The following is a 19,742-nucleotide window of genomic DNA, read 5'->3' as shown; positions in this document are numbered from 1 at the left end:
GCCCTGTTTGGAGGGGTGTTTGTGTTAAAAGGTTGTCTAATGACCATCATTGTTTCAGTTTTGTGTCTAGTGTTGCATATTCCTAATTATGCATGTTGATAATGAAATACCATACACAAATTTGTGGCAAGGTAGTATTCTAACAAAGAAAATCTGAGCACATTGCAAATGTGGGCCCACAGCTCATTTTTGCCCTTAATGCCTCCCAGCAAGTTAATCTAACCATGGTCCCAAACTGACAGGAACACAATAAAGTTTTATTTCTTTATTCATTTCTTATTTTTATTAAATCATAGCTTTCAATTCATTCGTGGATTTAGCGCAGCTTTTATTTTGAAATCACTCATCCGGGTCCCTGCAGGCCAAGCAAGCTCGCGCTGATTCGGACAGTAGCCCAGTGACGTCGCGAGACATCAAGCTAGCTATAAATCACACGAGAGTAGACCGGAAGTTTAAAGAATTCCACTTCAGAATAAAATTTTTATGTTTTTCATAGTTTTTATTGAATACATGCCAGATGATCCTCCTGTTAGAAAAGTGTTCTTTGATGTATATGTTTCGTAGGTACAAATAATTAAAGTATTGTTAAAAAATCTTTTTTTGTCATTCATGAAAACTAATTTTCAAGCTTCTCATCTGGCAGAATTATCACAATATTTTGTTTCTAAAGAGGTTAAATGGATTGTTGTCTTTGTAAATGAAGACATAACCTGCCAGTGGACTGCAGAGCAGTCTCTGCTTGCCTCTCCATCTCTGTGCAATGTGAGCAGTTTTCCCATGTATGTGTCCCTCTATTGACCCCGATTATACATGGGAGTTTTATTATTATTAAATGATTAGCTGATTAATTGATTAGTTGATAGACAGAATTGATAACTGATTAATAATTTATGTTTCTTTTTGAAAAAAAAATTCACTTGTTCCAGCCTCTAAAATGTTAATATATGTTTTCTTCCCTGGTTTTCTACATCTTTGGATGTTTGACTCTTGGTCAGACAAAGCAAGTTATTAGAATATGTTCACTTACACATCAGTCTTGGGCAATCATTAAATTATTAAAGACAACAATTATCAGATCTATTGATAATGGAAATATCCATTGGTTGCTTCCCTACAGTACACCTATGATAGAATAATAGAGCATTGCCTGAGATTTTCTTTGTGTTAGTTATTTGACTCAGAAAAAAAACAGAAGCCACTTAATAAAACATTTTACAACAAACAACCACAATATAAACTAATACAATTCAAACCTTAAAACTATAGTCCCTCTACAAGACTGGGGACATAGTTGATATTGTAGTTCAGTGGTACTGTACTGTAACTGTGTAGACCTAAATTATATGAGGTAAACCTGGAGCTTTTGGAGACAGTGGGGATCTTTGCCTAGTTGAAATGGTTTTGAGTGTTGGTAAAATTACCACTGTAGTTGAGGTACCTGAGAACAGGTCTTTTAATTTGAAGACTCGTACCGGAAGTCTTCGGTTAGCTCGGAGTGGCTTGACACTGGTGGTAGGAATGGCGGCTATGATCACTAGAGGAAGGAACCCAAAGACCCTGAAACTTTACGTCTAACGGCCCCGCAGAGGAATTTGTCCCTAACGAAACGCAGAAACGCCTTCCCGTAGCGGTTTAAAGGGAGAGGAAGTGATATAACGTGAGATTAACGCGGTAGTTGTCCCAACTGAGCGACTCGCCAGTTAGCATAACGTTAGTGCCACTGACTTTGAATCAAGGTAGCTGTTAGCTCGCTGCTCTACTAGCCAGCTGTTGGCTGCTTGGCTTGGCTTGGCTGGCCCAACAAGTTAACTAAGTGATTAACTGTATGAAAGCGTTCAGTAATTGAATCGTGAAGTGGGAATCGGCTCTCTTTGTCTACAGGCACTATTAGGGACTTTTGCAGAGAGCGGAATCAGACGACAACAAGTCGACTCAGCGCGTTGTGAACATTATTATTCCAGCTAACCTCTGCGCTAGCTAGTGCACTAACGCTAGCTAAGTTGGGATCCTGAAGTCTCGCCCATTTTTTGGATCCTGCCCCAGCCATTGGCTAAGGGCTAATCAACAGCCAACTAGTCTGGTTTTCAGGTCCGATTGGTACTACGATGGAAAGTCTAACGTTGACTGATGTCGAACAGAAATATTACTCGGATTTGTTCGTTTACTGCGACACGGACAACACGAAAAAAGTGGCTTCTAATGGGAGAGTTCTTGACCTTTTCCGGGCGGCCCAGCTACCCAGCGAAGTTGTCCTGCAGGTAAGCTAGCGTTAGCGACTGCCAGTTTTTTAGTGTGATCAATAGACTGCGAGACTGGCCACGAAACGTACACCTGTTAATGGATATTTTGCAAACTTGTGCGGCTGTCAGAACTGACCTGTCAGCCAGTTAAGCTATCGTTAGCCCTGGTGGTTAGCAATGCTGCGCAGCAAAAGAGACACACCTTCTTCTGGCTAATGTTAGCCTTAGCCAAAGAGAGTAGGCAGCCAAGTCACATAGTCAACCTTAGTTCAAAAACTGTGGCTCAAATCAACATCTTATACATATAACACAAGCTGCTTGTTCTGTTTTCTGCATGGGCATGTGTTGAACAGCGACACAACGGAGCAAATCATGTCATCAACACCCCTTGCTTCAGATTACTGCCCACTCTTTCCTGTATTTTCACTCCATGAACATCTGCTTTTTTTGTTCGTTACTGGGTAGAGCTGACATGTTCGAAATGCGGACCCAATGTTACAGCGTCCGTTTGTAAATGTGATTTATAGAAGTTGTCACTTAACATAGACTGCCTCAAAAATCCACGACGGAAGAGTCTGTTTCTTACACAGACTTTGCAAATATGTGCTGACCCACAGATATATTTGTCTCTTGTCAGATCACAATATTCATGTTGTAGTTCCACATTGAATAATCCCACACAGACCTTCCCTGCTCAGTCCGTTAACTGTGAGTTATGAGAAGCCAGTTAAACAGCAGCAGCCCATTCTTGTGATTTCAGGTCTCTCAGCAGGCCAATATTTGCAGTTTGTGAGTCAGCATCCTTTTCAAGGTCAACAAGGGGAGCTGTGTGGTGGAAGAATTAGGCAGTGTTGTAATCCTCTACTTTCAAAATGTGCACTCAACACTGCTGTGGCCTGTGAGACGCATACAGCTACCATATCATGTTGTAACAGGCTGAGAAAAGTGACTGGTGCTTTGTATCCACTCATACTCAGAATAAGTTCTTTGTCAGCAAGAAAGCGATCAGTCAGCTGTGGTGGGCTGTCGGTGCTGTGGCTCACTGTGCTGAAGGACAGGCACCTAAGGAGTCATCCTACTGTTATGAAGTTTAACCCGCTGGGTATTAATCATCCACCAACATCCACCACAACACAATATGCACTGTCACTAGAAAATTCTTTATTTTCCATGTGCCTCTTTGCACATTATAAACATTTTGTATTTTATGTTTTGCTACTCAGTCTACCATTTTGCACAAAGCCTATTCATCGTCACGTCAAGTCGACAAAATATGTGATAATCAGGCTTATCACTCGTGAGACCCACTGAACATCTGCCAGTAAATGAGACTCTCGCTTGTGTTGTTTTTGTCAGATTAAACCAGGTAAACTGCATCACAAACTTTGTCAAGAGTTGTGTGTGTTATTATATTTTACATGGTCAGGAAGTCTTTGGACTTCAGTACGACATATTCAGTGTTTACACTGTTGCTTCCTGACCGCTTTATTCTTGTGTCTCTCTTAAATGTTTGAAAATGTAAAGGTATAAACTTTGCGAGAGAATATCACTTGTTCTCGTCTCTTTATCAGCAAGGGTTCATATCAAGAGTTTCAGATGAACACAATGTTGTTAACTGTTCCTCCTTGTCCATGCGTGTGGGTTTAGATCACAGAACTATGTGGAGCCACTCGCCTGGGTCACTTCGGGAGGAGCCAGTTCTACATCGCTCTCAAGCTCATAGCCATCGCCCAGTCCGGGCTTCCCCTGAGGGTGGAAAGCCTCAACTCGGGTGAGTCCACAGTTGAATTCAATCACTGTCACTGTTTGGCACCTTTTTTGGCCTCTTCGCTTTCTTCATAACCCCTTGAAGACCAGCAAGAACAGACTCCCCAAAAAATACCATCACATACCAGCACACTAGGTTCTCTGGCAGGTGCCACCAGATTTTTCTCTTTCATTAAAATCTTTGAGTACATCAGAGTGTTCTTCTCTTTTTGTTGCTCCATCCTAGCAAAAATGTGTTTTTATCTCAGAGTTGATGACTTATTGAATTTTGAGGAGATCATGGGTTAGGGAGCACAGGGCTTTTATTTTTTAGATTTTTAAAAATATGTAATATGCTCAGACAAAGATTAAATAAGCCAGTTACTGGATTTTTCTGTGGTTTAACAGGACGAACTTTCATGCTTGTTGCACTTCTTTTTGGTGTATAATTTATTTGGAGATTTGCACATAAATGTTTCAAAGCTCCAAAGAAAGTAGTCTTTACTAGACCAGAACGAAAGACAGGCCTACACATTAAAGAAAAAAAATCAGTGGACACATCATCTGCTGTTTAATCAGTTAGTCATAAATCAAAGAGCTGGTGGTTTGGTCACCAGCTCCTCCAGTCCACGTGCCCCTGAGCAGCCCCCTGTTGATTATGTACAGGGAAATTGGGGAGTTGATCCCTTTGGACAAGAGCATCTTATCAGAAATTAACACATTTAATGCCAGCCCTGCCAGTTCTGCACTGCAGGTTGCAGTTGCCCAATGTTTGAGCAGCTTCCGCTAGTTTCTATTTCTTAACGAAATAGAGTTTGCAGTGTAAACCCTTCAGGCTTTTACTGCAAAATTGAAATTTTCTTGTTTGCATTTGGTGTGACTTCTCTCAAAATACACAAGGGAAGATTACACCCACTGCTTTAAGTTACTTGTTTTTGGTTGAAATATTGCAACATGAAGTTGGGAAATGATTTCATAATTTGATTTAAAAAAAATATATATATAAGGAACCACAGAGACCAGCCACTTCCTTATAGCAGAAATGGACACAGTGTACAATGTTGTGGTTATTGCATTTGGGGATGTTTCGACTTTGACAAACTTTCTCTCTTTAAAGTCGATGCTGTCTCAGAAGTAGACGCAGTCAATTGCAGATAGAACTGGTTAAAAGTGTTCATTTTCTTTGTGCTACCAAAAAACCCGAAGTCACCTCAGTCAGCTGAGATACAGTGTTGAATTGAAAGTTAAACCATTTCAGGAGCTAAAGCTTCACAGGTGAATGGTGAGAATTCAGACAAAAAGTTATATATGTAGAATATGTGTATAATGTTGATTCAGTCGCGCTGTGCTTTCTAGAAGACAGTCAGTTGTGCACATTAGTCCAGTGTTTGCTGCGTCATGCATTAAGATCTATGTGGCCACCGCACATTGTCTCTTTCAGTTGAGTTGAACCCACAGGTCTGCTGTTTACTGTAATGGGACCGTCACTTGTTCAAAGATAATTTGACCAGATTAGTTCATTTTCATTTGTGAATGTACATATATTTTAGGTGAGTTTTAGGGTTGCAGCTAATGATAAAATAATAATAATTTTCTTAATCATTCAGCCAACATTAGCTTATTACAGATATTGAAATTAGTTTTCACCATTTCATAGTTTGTCCTCCAGAGACCACAGACAAGATTTTTCACAGAGAAATGTACCAGTCTGTATCAAGATTGTGATTTGTATAAAAAAGAAAAAAAAAACGTCTCAGCATCAGAAACTTTTCACATGTGATTATGGCTGATCATGAGAATCCAGTGGAACACACACCTAATTTATTTCCTTTCCTGCTCAGTGGGCACAGTGAGGTTTTAATCAGAAATCATTTTTATCTATGTTTTATACATCTTAATCTTTTTGTCATGTCTGTCTTTGTAACTGGTTTTACTCATTTCTGACTTTCTCATTTTATTCATGTTTTTTTTATTGCTTGTTTTGTGTAAATACTTTGTAACTCTGATTTTGAGAAGATAAATTAGTCAGAAAATTTATACATTTTCAGTGCTGCAATGCTAGAAGTTAAAAGCATATAAAACCCCCCACATCTGTCTGTAACAATAAGTTCAAAGTTTTGTTGTTAGTCATGTGGCAGAACAAAAGTAAGGGTTCTTTTCTATTTTCACTGTTTTGCTCTGACATTCGGCATCGTACAGATCTGCAGTAGAAGACACAGACACAACATTTACTGCAGCAGCAGTATCTTGAATAGACCAGAGTTCAGCATTTGTTCATTTTGAGGAAGCAGCCCCACTCGCTCTGAAAGGGAGACTGTCACGCTGTTGTCATTATACAGCTGCCACTTTCTGCATAAACACCTATAAACCACAGCTGATTGCAAAAAGTCCATGCTCTTTCTCTAAGAATTCTGGGAAATGTAGGGAGTCGATACCTGAAGTTGAAGTAGACGAAGGAAAAGGGCTGCACCAAAAAAGTAAAGCACTAAACTTCACAGACTTTGAGCGTAGTGGAGAGTGACTTTTGCTCTTCAAGCCTCTTTCCTGAAATCAATAGGAAATCATTCCTCTAATCCTCTGAACGGATTCCTGTCTCACCAGTCAAGGACCTGCCGCTGCCCAGGTTTGTGGTGGGGAAGAACGAGGCAGAGGCGAGGCACGCAGCGCTCTACCAGGACACAGACAGCCAGGGTTTGTACCCAGCCTCTGCTACTGCAGTAATACCCAGACCACCAGGAAGGGGACACCAGAACAAGAAAGGTCCCCCATCCTCAGCTTCACTTCCTGTCCATGAGGTCGTCCAGCCCCTGGCACCCAGCATAGAACCACAGGTGTGTTATTCTATTATTCTTGTGTAAGCATGACTCTTTTAATATGCTCTCTTCCTTATCTTTACCTTTAATTTATAAATCTGTGACCTATATATTAAATGAAAATATAGGTGAAGGCTTGAGGTTGCTTTGTTTTCCCACAGTTCTTCAGTAACAGCATTAAATATGGACATTACTATTATTTATCTTTTGGCCAACATCGTGCACACATTTTATTTCTCACAAAGCTGAAACCAGCAGTTACTAGAGATAAACTACTGGAATACTACTGCATTTCCTGTGTTGTTTCCTGTGTACGTTTGATTGCTTTTAACTCATAATACAGCAGTTTTCTGCTGTCGTGTACATAGACCTCTTCCTCAACTCTTATCTATTTGCATCTGTTGTGAAATGCTCACTTAGTGGTTGCTTGAACATCCCATATCAGATAAAAAAACGTTTGAGGCAGCATTTATTGGCCTTTACTTGGCTTGAATGTGGCATATTCAAGATTGAAACCCTATAGTAAGACAGTGGTGGCGACACTTCTGCACACTGAGCTTCTGTTACTTGAATGTGTGTCAAATAAGATGCATAAGATTTGTGGCATTTCTAATTGTTCTTATTCGATTTGGTTTTTATGTTTAATGAATGCATATCTTTCCATCTGCACATGTATCTCATGTGTTTGATTTGCATTTCTATCCATTGCTAGCCCGAACCGACGTCCCCGGTGGTCTCCCCTCATCAGTCTCCCCCCTCCTCCCCTCCCTCCTGGAGGAAACACAAGAGGCAGCACAGCGGAGGAAACGCAGACAGACAGCCGGTGGTGGCTGCAACTGGAGCCGTGTGGACGCAGTTCAGAGAACCACAAACAGGTAACATCCACTGACCTACTGCTGTCCAGTGGTTGTTCCTTAATAAGAGTAGTACCATGTTCACAGAGTTATTGCTGAGGTCAGCAATAAGGTTCAGCCGTGGGCCAGTTTTGTTACCATGGTTCATTTGGGGTGCCAGCGTTTTGCTGGTATGGTGGAAACGGCATCTATGTTTTAATTATGTTTTCGTTTTTTGTGTTGGTAATTTATTTAAGAATAAAAACGATTGATAAAACTGATCATTTTAGGATTGTGTCCGAAGTCAAGTCATTTTACCACCATTAACTGAGGGCTGACAGAGTTACAGCAGTGTATGCTATTATTACTTTGGGATATGCAGATGTATTTTCCTCATTCACAAGTCTGGAGAGTGGGCAGTGTTAGATGTTTAAAGGTCAGATTTATTGTGAGTCTTGTATGTATTAAAAATTCTGTCTACAGTACATTTGGGAAAATCATGGTCTAATTTGGTGTAAACGAAAAAAAGGGAAAACTTCAGCTTATGTGCAGAGGCCAGATATTTTTGCCCATTAGCTGCTATTTTCCTACCACTAATTTAGCTGACATGCGAGCATGTTTTTTGAATTACAGCAGAGCGGCAGTTATTAGTCGATTGACAGCAACCACTTTGATGATTAGTTAATAGTTTTGAGTCATTTTTTGTCAGAAATAAATCATTTCTGGTGTCAGTTTTTTCCCAGTGTTTCAGATTTCATGTCTATTGTTGAGACAAAGCAACATGTTTGAAGATTGCACTCTGAGACTGACATTTTTTGCTATTTCCTGATGTTTTATAAGTCAAACGATTCAATTAATTGAGAAAGTAATCAACAGATTAATTGAGAATGATAAACAAAATAGTTTGTTGCAGCCCTGAGATAAAGTCAATAGGAAAAGGCCCCAAGTTGAATGACAATAGCCTCTTTTTAAGGAGAGTGAAGTAAATTTAATACTAACACCACATTTCTGTGACTAAAGCAAAACAGAAGCGGGGTTTCAGTCTTTGTGAGCCACAGGAGATGATAACAAAAAAAAAAGTGAGAGATGTGGCAGAAAAATTGCCACTAGTTTTGATTGTAGTGAAAAAGGAGTCAGCAAAGTGAAGCACGCTGGTTGTGTTTGTGTTCGCAGGTTGTACATACTGTTAATGGTGTTTGATGAGAATGGCAGTTCCTGCAGTTAGTCATTAGGGGAACAAAGTGGACATCACATGACCGGTGCCCTACTTTAGTCAGCATAAAATGTGGTGGAGAAAATCCAAAAAAGAACAGTGTGAAAATAATCTTTTCCAGAGCTGCAACAATTAATCGATTAGGCGATCAGTAGAAAATGAATTGATAATTGCTAAATATTTTTTGAAAGAAAAATTGCCAAACATGAGCTGACTCCAGCTTCTCAAATGTGAGAACTTTTAACTTTTTCTTTGTCATGTATGACAGTAAATCTTTGAACTGATGGACAAATAATACAAGTTATTGAAGTTGTTTAATGTTTAATTGATTTATCAAGAAAACAATCGTTAGCTCTCATCCTTTCCTATTAACACTTGCAGTATATATTTGTGTTGCATGGTATATGAATGTAGGCCTTAAATTCTTCTTCTCTCCAGGTCCAGTGTCCGGTGATGGCATGTGGTTGTCCCACTCGCCTCCTCCTCCGGGTCAGGAAAGTTGGGTCAGTTTCACAGCAGACACCCCGCCATCCAGCACGCTCCCCGCAATGCATCCCTCGTCAGTCCAGGTAGGGCAGTGTTGAGCTTTTGTGACAAAAAAAACACATAATTTTCCCAACATATGACAATTGCAGTCTGTGCAACTCTTGTTGCTGCTGCAATTGAGCTTCAGATTGCTGTGTGGGAAAGCAAACCTTCTCTTCAAGTCCTTATGAAGATGAACTAATCAGGCCAGGATTCAGCATTTTTCACCATTTGCTATGATGCTAAAAATGTTAGGGCTTTATTTAAAATTTGAAAAAGTCAACATATCTGTCTTTCCCCAATTGACTTCTATAAATGACACAGCAAAAATAAGCTTACATATCTGTGAGGCATGCATTTATAGCCTCAGGACAGACCGGTGACCTACAGGAAATAATACAACAGTTAATTTAGATTAGCAGGTTATGAGAATGGCTGTGCACTATATTGTGAAAGCTGTGTTAATCATAACGGTAAACATCATCGACCTCTTTCATCAGATGGAAAGACGCCATCAGTCACTGCAAACATAAAGCATGACATATCATACTAACCACAGTGGTGCTTCAGACACGAGCCAACATTTCAAATCAGTGCTCTCTATCTACCAGAGCTGCTAGATTGAATCTCATGCAGCTTGTGTGACACTGTTCAGGCAAATCAAGAAACTGTGAAGGCCCCTGTACCCAGTTGCTAATTTTAGACACTATGCTCAGTTTTAGCTTCTTAGGTAATGTTATTTACTTTTACAAAATTGTTATTCAGAGCTAAATAACATGTTTTGCTCAGAAGTTGGGATCTGATGATGGTCTGTCCTCTTAGTCTAGTTTCTCAGAATCATGTATGTATGGCTTTGATATAAAACAAAACATTAAGACACAAAGTAAAACATTGTGCTGAGCCACCTTTGTATCATATTCCTGAGAACTTGTAACAAGGTTTCGCAGTCGAATCTCTTGGCAGGAAGAAGCATACAGTACATACAGCCACTTAAATAGATAATAGTTTTACTGAATTATTCACCTTTCCCTTAACCTTTCCCTTCCATTGTTTCCCACAGGAAAGCACAACGATACGAACAGTGGCCTCAGCAGCGACGACTAACGAGATCCAACGACAGTCCAGCGGCTACGACGATCCGTGGAAGATCACGGACGAGCAGAGACAGTATTATATTAACCAATTCAAAACCATCCAGCCAGACCTCACCGGCTTCATACCTGGTAGGAAAATGCATAAATACACACACACACACACACACACACACACACACACACACACGCGAAACACAAGGTCCCTGTAAAACATCAATCGACTGAATCCTCTCCTTCGTGTTTCCAGGTTCAGCAGCAAAAGAGTTCTTCACCAAATCAAAACTACCGATTTTAGAGCTGTCGCATATTTGGTGAGTTGTCAGTCTGACGGCCACTGTCTCCGCTGTGTTCCTCTTGTCTTGAAGAGATTGAGTGTGTTGTCAAGTCTGAACCGTCTATGCACCTTTTGAATCGACTCGTTGACCATCATATGTTTAGCAGATAATCACTTTTATAACATGGTGGGTTAGAACAGGATGACAGTAAAACTCTCTTCAGTTATTTTGACAGTTCAACTTGAAATGGAAAGCTGGTAAAGGCTCTCCAGTCTATCAACCTGCCATTGTTTTGAAGGGGAATAAAATGTTCCTTGATAATCACATAGTTAATTACTACATATCAAAACCCAGTTGTCAGCTCACATTACCGTTCTTACAGGCTTGTTTGCGTAGGAGTAAAACCTTAACTTCAGTTGTCACAACTTGTTTTGAGCACGACTACAACGTGAGCTCTACACACTAAATCTTGTGTGGAAAAGGGCCTTTGTGTATAAATGGGCCATCTGCATAAATACTGATGCTACCTGCTTTCATGCACCCAGTACATCTAAATTAATAAAAGCAGAAGTCTGATAAAGTCAGATTTGAAAGGCAGCTGTCTTTACAAACCTGATCTATTTTGAATCAGCTCTGTGCTGCAGTGTCTGTTTGCCGCTGTGATGCATTTAGTCAGGACTGCAGACTCACTTATTTGTAATGTGTGTTTTGAAGGGAGCTGTCAGACTTCGATAAAGACGGAGCGCTGACCCTGGACGAGTTCTGCGCTGCATTCCACCTGGTTGTGGCCAGGAAGAATGGCTATGACCTCCCTGAGAAGCTGCCTGAGAGCCTGATGCCAAAGCTGATTGACCTGGATGACTCAGCAGGTACACAGTCTCTCTCTCTCTCTCTCTCTCTCTCTCTCTCTCTCTCTCTCTCTCTCTCTCGCTCCCTCCCCTAATTTCTCAACCTCAGGTCCCATAAAATCTGTCAGGTGACAGCACTGCAGTGTGACTGAACCTGCCTCTTTGTGGTTGTAGTGCATTCATTTGACCGGGCTGTGCTCTCCATGATGGAGCTAAATGTTCTGCTGCCTTTTTAACATGACATCCACTCATTAGCTGATAGCTGTTATTAGCATGTTTATTAAGCATTACGAGGTTGTGTCAGGAAGGGCATCTGGTGTAAAACCTATGCCAAATCAAATATGCGGATGGTGATCTGCTGTGGCGAGCCCTCATGGGAGCAGCTGAAGGACAATAACAACATTAACTTGTTAATATATTTTAGATAATTCACAGCAAAGTAAACAACACACATGATGCAACATTCTCAAGTGCAGACACAAAAACAAAAACTGCTTGGGTTTCAAGTTTCATCCTTGTAGACATGGGTTGCCAAATCTAATAACTGCAGAGTGTTTGTTTATCATTGCTATTTAGAGTCCCTGCCAAAACTGCTGTTTGTAAAACTGCTGATGTTAATATTATATCCTCTGAAGAACAGAGGTTAAAATATCAGAGAAACTGCAGATAATCACAGTGGATGCTGATGCAACTGGATCAGCAGCTTCAGTAATTTGTGTTTCTGCCACCACTGCCTCATCCCCCCACTACATGAAGGAAACTTCATGCTGGAATATTTTATGCAACTTCTAAAGACACATACCCAACAGTAATTACTAATACTTGGATTTTGCAGTTCATTTGTATTTATGCATTTCATATTTGTTGATTATCTGATCCATCCCATATATATATATATATATATGAATCTAACCTGTGTCGGATTTTTCCTACACAGAGGTCTCGGAGTCAAACACTGACGTCGGATACTCGGGCTCCCCGGTGGAGGTCACCCCCAACAAGTCTCCCTCCATGCCTTCACTCAACCAGGCCTGGCCAGAGATGAACCAGAGCAATGAGGTTCCAACATACACACATGATTACTTATTGTACTTTCACACATACTGTAAGCTCCCACATCTGTTTGCTTTTGCTTGTGTTTGCATTTGATTCATCTGAGATAATTGCTCAGGGTTAATTAGGTGACGTTGCCTTTTCTTTACCCATCCACCATGAATTGATCGCCACTCCATCCTCTTCATCATCAAACATAATTACTGATAATTCACCACCTCTTCTCTCACATCTCGGACTGTGGTGGCTCCGTGTGAAAGTCAGCGACGTCTGTTCTGTTTAGTTTCCATGCCGGCCGATGATGTCACGTCACCACGTGGTCTGTTGATGACTGGTGATGTCACATTATACGGATGGTCGTGGCTCAGACTGATGATGTAATTGTGTGATGTCACTGCACTGGCTGACTGACATGTTTTTTCTCACTGTCTGTCCTGTCTCCTGCAGCAGTGGGAGACGTTTAGCGAGCGCTCCTCCAGCTCACAAACTCTGACCCAATTTGACTCTAACATTGCACCAGCTGACCCTGTAAGTCAATCACTTAGTATGCATGGTTTCACCATTAATGGACAGACATTAACCCTCTCTGGATCTCTCTGCATTCTCTCTCTCTCTCTCTATCTGTCACTCTCTCTCTCTGTCACTCTATCACTCTGTCTGTGCATGATGTTCTTTCCAAATGCAGTCTGCTGCATCAGCAGTGGATAGCGTGTGTTGTGATTTGGCTGGCTTAGCTTCTATTGGACATCACCTTTTTTCCTACAGTGACATCCACCAATCATTAGTGCATTTTGCAGATTGTGACAGATAAATGTTACCATGTACAGTCATTGCTGTAAGTATTTAAAATTGTGTGGTGCTTTGTCATTTACTGTTGAACTGTCCAAGTACTTCGTTTTTTTTTTTTTTTTGACTCTCAGGCAGAATTTCTTCTACTTCCAGCAATAACTGGCTCTGGAATGGCTCTGCTCAATTAAACTGATGAAAAGTGCAGCATTGACAACCACAATTTGCAAGAGTGTGCATCTTTTTTAGATTGCTTTTAGGTGCTCAGTAATTCTGGGCAGAAATCCCAGCATAAAAATCACAGTGCAGAACCTAAACAATGACATTAAAGGTACACTTTAAATCCTGTAATTTATAACCTTTCCTTTTTTTCTCACAATTTGGAATGATAAATCGATGATCAGTCTTGTTTTGGAAAATATCAGGTGTAGACGTTTTACTAAGAGGCTCATGCAGTGCGGGAAGATGTATTCAAATCCTTAATTTAAATAAAAGCAGTTATACAGTGAAATGAAATATTCCATTACAACTAAAAGTCCTGCATTGAAAACGTCTCTTCCTGGTACTTTTAAGAAAATGTGCTGTAATTATACTCAAAAGTAAGTTTTTGTAATTCAGAAAAATGGCTACTATGAGTTTTACAGTGTTATATACACTATATTATTAGGTTACCATCACTGGTGCATTTAATAAAAGTAAGGAGCATTTTAATGTTGTAGTTAGATGAGTTGAACTATCTTATGTGTTGTCGGGTATTTTAATATAAGACCGTCATATATTATATATTTACACTGAGTAAAAGTAAAATCCCTGCTTTTAAATTGCAGTGCGGTATAAAGTAGTACGAAATGGAACAACTCAAATTTGTACTTAATTTCAGCTCCTCAACAACTGATAATAAAACGAATCACATCTCTATCCATGAAACTCTCTGTCTCCCTTCATAAAACTGCCCTGTCTCACCTTTGCTGTCGCTTTTGTCTGTCTGTCCTCCAGGACACAGCCATCGTTCATCCGGTTCCCATCCGGATGACACCCAGTAAGATCCACATGCAGGAGATGGAGCTGAAGAGGACCGGCAGCGGTGAGAAACCCTCTGGCTTCATGCCTGACTGTCGCCATCCTGATTTATAATAGAATAAATGAGAAGTGTAATCGGTTTTCTAACATTATGTGTGCAGCTTTATAACACAAGCTTTTCCTTTGCTCATTGACTGTTGTTGTAGATAGCATTACTAGGAGCTTTACACCACTTATGAATGTGGTTTAAAGCAAATATGGAAAAGAATTGAAACCTGCATAAGAAGTTATGTACTTGGTTGTATAAATAAATCTAATTCGAGCAACCTCGGTCTGAAAACATCTAGTTCCAACAATACAGTCAGTATGAGAGTTTATGTTTAACGCCTTAGAACAGTGTGTCCCTTGCTGAGTTTGCAACATGGGGAAGATAATTACAACCCAAAAGGCTGCCATTTGTTCTCAGTAAACAGAATCATTGTTGTCATTAAACATAATCAGACAGGACTTCTTATTCATAGACATACAGTGGAAATCTTTCGTGGTCAGGCTTATTATCAGTTGCTGAAACTAGTAGTAAAACTCCCACCTGTTATTATCATGTCCTGTACAGCTGAGTTCAGTAGACTCAACACTTTTTGCTTCCCTGTTATTTCTCTAACCTTCAGACCACAACCACCCCACCAGTCCTCTGCTGGCCAAGCCTCCAGAGCTGTCGGAAGAAGCCAAACTACCTGCCTCCATGAAGTTTGTAGCTGCCAACACTGTAGGTGAGTAAAGGACAGTCTGCAACACTGAATCAGAGCTTTATTTCTATTAGCTACCAGAAACCTTTTGAAAAGGCACAAAAGTAAAACAGGTGTATTTTCATCAGCATGGCAGAAATGAATAAATCAGCTCCTTTTAATATGTGTTCATTTTGTACTGTGTTGATATGTCACTTTGGACTTTGTGTGCTGAGTAAAACATTATTACAAAGTTTATATGTCAGTAGGTTGACTAAGTGTTTTTTGTCTCCATGGAGGTGATGGTTATAGCAGTTCAGACTCCTTCACATCAGACCAGGAGCCAATCACAAGACAAAGGTCAGTAGCTGTCACTTCATTCTCTTTTTTTTTTTGTTCCCCAGCTTGAGTTTCTTGAATGGCAGTTGTTGTGGGAATTTTTTTTACTACGATTTATGATTAATCAAAAAATAATCTGCAGATTAACACATTATATTTTGTGTTTTATACATTTTCTCACTCTTATTTGTCACTGTTATCAGTGTATCATAGTAAGTCATCTTGCAAGTCTGTATCTTTGGCCGTTTTACCCATAATTCCAGAGGCCTAAATGTTTGTGTTCAGGTCTCAGTCGGGTACGTCTCCAGAGGCTCTGAAGGTGGTAGCCCCTCCTCCCCCTCCACCTCGCCCTCACCCGTCTCACTCTCGCTCCTCGTCTCTGGACATGAACCGCACCTTCGCTGCCGCATCAGCCACAGGACAACCACAACCCTCTACGATAGCTTACCCGCCTGCCGTGCCTCCTCGACCGCTACCGACACAGGTCAGACAGACACCAACAGAAAAATATAAAAGTGACTTTTTATATAATTTACGTCTAGTTAACCCAGTTCTAACAGCAGTAACGATGGGCTCAGGGATAGATATATTCTCTCTTCTCCTCTCCACAGACATCAGTACCACACACCGGGCATCGTGTGGAGGCAGAGGCTGTACCAGGAGGCGGGGCAGTGCTCACCACCACCTCCCCCCAGCAGATTCCTCAGCAGCCCAATTTCGCAGACTTCAGTCAGTTTCAGGCCTTCGCCGCCTCTGAACAGCCTTCCAGCCTGCCGGAGGTCGACAAACACAGTGAGGCGGGACAGGTAAGTTGTCACCTGGACTCTGTGTCTGTATTTCTACGTAGCTGTTCATGGTAAATATTCAACAAATAACTTCAGCGCTTGTTACTTGACCACACTACGAGAAACATCCAGCCAACACCCTGAAGGCGGTTTCATACAGACACATTGACGTCTGTCTTTTTATTACTGGTTTATGATCAAAGGTTTCACAGCAAAGGGTCATGATGCAAATACTGAGCCAGTAAAATCCAGCTGATGTTTTGTCAGTACTCGTCAGAAATCAAAAGTTTATACCTGATCCAAATCGGATAGTCAGTTATTCAACCATGTGATACTCAGAGGAGTATACTGGCTCCTTAACTGTAAGATAAGACCGTGTAGCTTAACTTTATATTGACCAGAACAACAGCACTTAAGAGAGAGTTTTGTAAGGTTTGCTATCGCTACATAGCCAACGTTAGCATTAGCAGCTGTTTAGTTACCAGGCTGGGAGAAACGCTGCGAGTTCAGTGTCAAACCTCACCTTTTCTCGCCAAGAGCTGTCTCCGTCTAGAAAAGCAACACCAATGTGAACTCTTCTATCACTCCTTTTCTTCTACTGAAGCATGCTAACCAGCTAGCCCCTTAAGCACTGGTTACCATTTGTACATGACTGCGTTTCATTCACAGTGTTTCAACTGAGATATTGTTTTTGTTATATTCTATTTCTGGGTGGCTGTTTGGTAGTTTCTAAATGTTTTTGTGTCCACAGGTGGATAAGGCACCAGAGGGAGCTGGCCCTTTGAGAACAGTGAAGAGTGATGGCCAAGCAGATGAGAGAGCCTCAACTACTGTCAACTCTGTATGTTAACATCCTCTGAAAACTGCTGTACAACAGATCATCTGATCCCTGATGAAGTCATTACACTTCACTGAGTGGTGTCTGAAAAATAAGAATGAAGATGCATGTCATATCTATTGTTAGCAAACGGATCAAAGCTCAATGCAATTGTGCATTCGATAATTATTAACTTTTACTGGGTGAAACAACATAAAAACAACTGAAGGTTTCTTTGCAAACAGTTACAAAAGACACAGAGGACGACTTGTAGTGTGTTTTTATCCCCCTCAGTTAATTATATGTTCATTTTATTTTTGTTTTTCCCACCAGGCCAAAGGTTCTTCTGGGCCACTAGCTCCTCCTCCTAAACCTGTACGTCGGAGGTTGAAATCTGAAGATGAGCTGCGACCGGAGGACGAGCAGCACGGTCCACAAAAATCAAACGTCATAGCTGCTGTCCTGGCCACTCAGCCCTCCATCCCCAGGTAGCAAACTTGACTGGCTGATTAATGAGACTTTGGAAGGTCTTGTTTAGCGTATATTGTTATTTTTGTATGTATCACGTTTAAGTAAAAAGTGTGTATATTTGTGTGTCTTCAGGTCAGTAGGAAAGGACAAAAAGGCGATTCAAGCTTCAATCAGAAGAAACAAGGAGACTAACACAGTGTTGGCAAGACTTAACAGTGAACTGCAGCAACAGCTGAAGGTATGGAAGATATGCACATCAGTGTTTTCTTTCTGACTCTTTCTCCTCTGGTAAAAAAATAAAATAAAAAAAGTCACTCATAACTCGTCATGTTCCAGGACCTGCTCGAAGAGAGGATATCTCTGGAAGTCCAGCTGGAGCAGCTCAGACCCTTCTCTCATCTTTAACCAACGTGTGGAGGGAAAACTCGACTGTAGTTCATCCGAAGCAAGGCTGTGGGCCTCGGTGTGACTCCCCCCTCCATCCCTCCTTCGCTCCCTCCTACCTCCCTTCCCTCCTCCCATCATCCAGGCTTTTCCCTCGAGGCTCGGACCTGCCGCAGGGTGCTCCGTTAAAACTCTCATGCTCAATCACCCAATTATCAATCATAAACCCGGAAGGACCTGAGAGCACAGTCTTAACCAGGTGGGAGGCGGAGGTGACAGGAGCGTGGGGGGGATTTTACAAACTGGCACTTTTCGAATTTTCTCTGAAGAGAGGCGAAGGTGAGGACGACGGTGAACTGAGAAACGGTTAGGAGAAGCAGACAAGACGCTGCCAACGCTGGTGTCTGATTACTTTCCTCTCTGAATGACTGAAGAAGAAAGGGGGAGTGTGTGAGTCACGTGTTTGTGTGACTGTTTTGTGTATTTGTGTTCCTGTTTAGTGACTAACTTGAGGCTAGCATCAGTTCATGTTTGTTCTCTCTTGGGGTAGAGACTCTGCCACACCAAATTATAAATCGGGCACATTTAAAGAGACAACTTGGAAGTATGCTTCAATGCTGCCTTTCTATAAGTGAGAGAAGAAGATCTATATGAGCCTTTTAAGTGATAAGGGCAGAGATAAAATCTGCACTTAGCCTAGCTTAGCATAAAGACTGGAAACAGGGTGAAATAGCTAGCCTGCCTGTCTCCAAAGCTCAAAAAAAATGCACCGACCAGCACCTCTAAAATTCACTAATTAACACATTGTTTCTGATTTGTTTAATCCACACAAAAGCAGAAATGTAAAAAGGATAATTTGTGGTTTTAGGGGTCTTACATGCTAAAGCTATTTCATCTAACTCAGAAAGAAAGTGAATAAATGTATTTCCAAAATGTTGAACTCTTTCTTTGTCTTCTTGCTTATTGGCATGACATCTTTCCGACTACCATGAATGCGTATATAAAACTGGACAACAGTCGTGGGAGATCTCTGCTTTAAATATAGTCTCTTACTAAACATTTGCCTCCTGAATGTCACTGGCTCTCCACCATTTTCAAAAGTAAAATTGTTATAATCTCCTATTAGAGGCTTTGAAAACCATAAAAAGTCTGTCAGGAACTTACGTCTGCCAGTAAGCAAGGAATGCAAAATTGACTTTTTTTTTTGACTGGAATTTGGTGTGCTTGGTCTCCCCATTAAAACATTTTAGGCTACCTCCGGACAGGACTCTTATATGTGTGTGTGTGTGTGTGTGTGTGTGTGTGTGTGTGTTTGTGCTTGTGATGCCTTTAATGGCGTCATCATCATGGTGAAGGCTTTTTTGATTCATCCTGTGACATGATATCAGCCCACATCCATCTTCTACTGCCCCTTGAAGTCTATGTGTGTGAGTGTGTGTGTGTGTGAGAGTGTGATGGTGTGACATGATGAATGAATGCTTTGTCTTGTTTTTCTTCTTCTCTGTTACACAGTGTTTGGGGATTGATGTGACTGAATGGTTTAACTTTAATGCCAAATGACTGAACTCTCACTCTGCTCTCTCACCTCTAAGTGAGCGATGTTTTTAAAGGAGAAAAAAAAAAGCAACTTCATTTCCCTTCCAACAGGTTTTTTTTTTTTTTTGTTTGTTTCTTAAACATAGCTGTGGCTCAAAATTTCAGCTTTCCTTTTAAACCTCTTATTCTTGATTCCTGCGGTTATTTTTCAGTCTCACCTGGATGGGAAAGCATTTAGT

At 40.9% G+C, this 19,742-nt stretch overlaps 1 protein-coding gene across 2 annotated transcripts; it reads left to right on the top strand.

Annotated features, from left to right (window-relative positions):
* The first annotated feature begins 1,524 nt into the window (after positions 1-1,524).
* reps1 (RALBP1 associated Eps domain containing 1) lies at positions 1,525-19,581 on the top strand. Of its 2 annotated transcripts, XM_022737890.1 has the most exons (19): positions 1,525-2,258; positions 3,888-4,011; positions 6,588-6,817; positions 7,512-7,674; positions 9,284-9,414; positions 10,431-10,593; positions 10,712-10,775; positions 11,454-11,608; positions 12,525-12,646; positions 13,088-13,168; positions 14,423-14,510; positions 15,115-15,216; positions 15,471-15,531; positions 15,796-15,994; positions 16,122-16,316; positions 17,047-17,136; positions 17,446-17,600; positions 17,716-17,821; positions 17,920-19,581. In XM_022737890.1, exons 1-19 carry the CDS (start codon positions 2,106-2,108, stop codon positions 17,986-17,988), a joined length of 2,451 nt encoding a protein of 816 aa, XP_022593611.1. In that variant the 5' UTR covers positions 1,525-2,105; the 3' UTR covers positions 17,989-19,581. The 2 variants fall into 2 exon arrangements, with proteins under 2 accessions (XP_022593611.1, XP_022593612.1); XM_022737891.1 differs by lacking the exon at positions 13,088-13,168.
* The last annotated feature ends 161 nt before the right edge of the window (positions 19,582-19,742 follow it).

Source organism: Seriola dumerili, unplaced genomic scaffold, assembly GCF_002260705.1.
Source record: "Seriola dumerili isolate Sdu_G_001 unplaced genomic scaffold, Sdu_1.0 BDQW01000025.1, whole genome shotgun sequence".
Lineage (NCBI taxonomy): Eukaryota > Metazoa > Chordata > Actinopteri > Carangiformes > Carangidae > Seriola > Seriola dumerili.
The sequence above is the reverse complement of the archived record's forward strand: the minus strand, read 5'-3'. Positions and strand labels throughout refer to the sequence as shown.

Coding starts and splice junctions, on each gene's coding strand:
- reps1 (XM_022737890.1), top strand. CDS start 2,106: ATGGAAAGTCTAACGTTGACTGATGTCGAACAGAAATATTACTCGGAT. Junction 11,609..12,524: donor TGACCTGGATGACTCAGCAG/GTACACAGTCTC, acceptor TTTCCTACACAG/AGGTCTCGGAGTCAAACACT. Junction 15,995..16,121: donor CTCGACCGCTACCGACACAG/GTCAGACAGACA, acceptor TCCTCTCCACAG/ACATCAGTACCACACACCGG.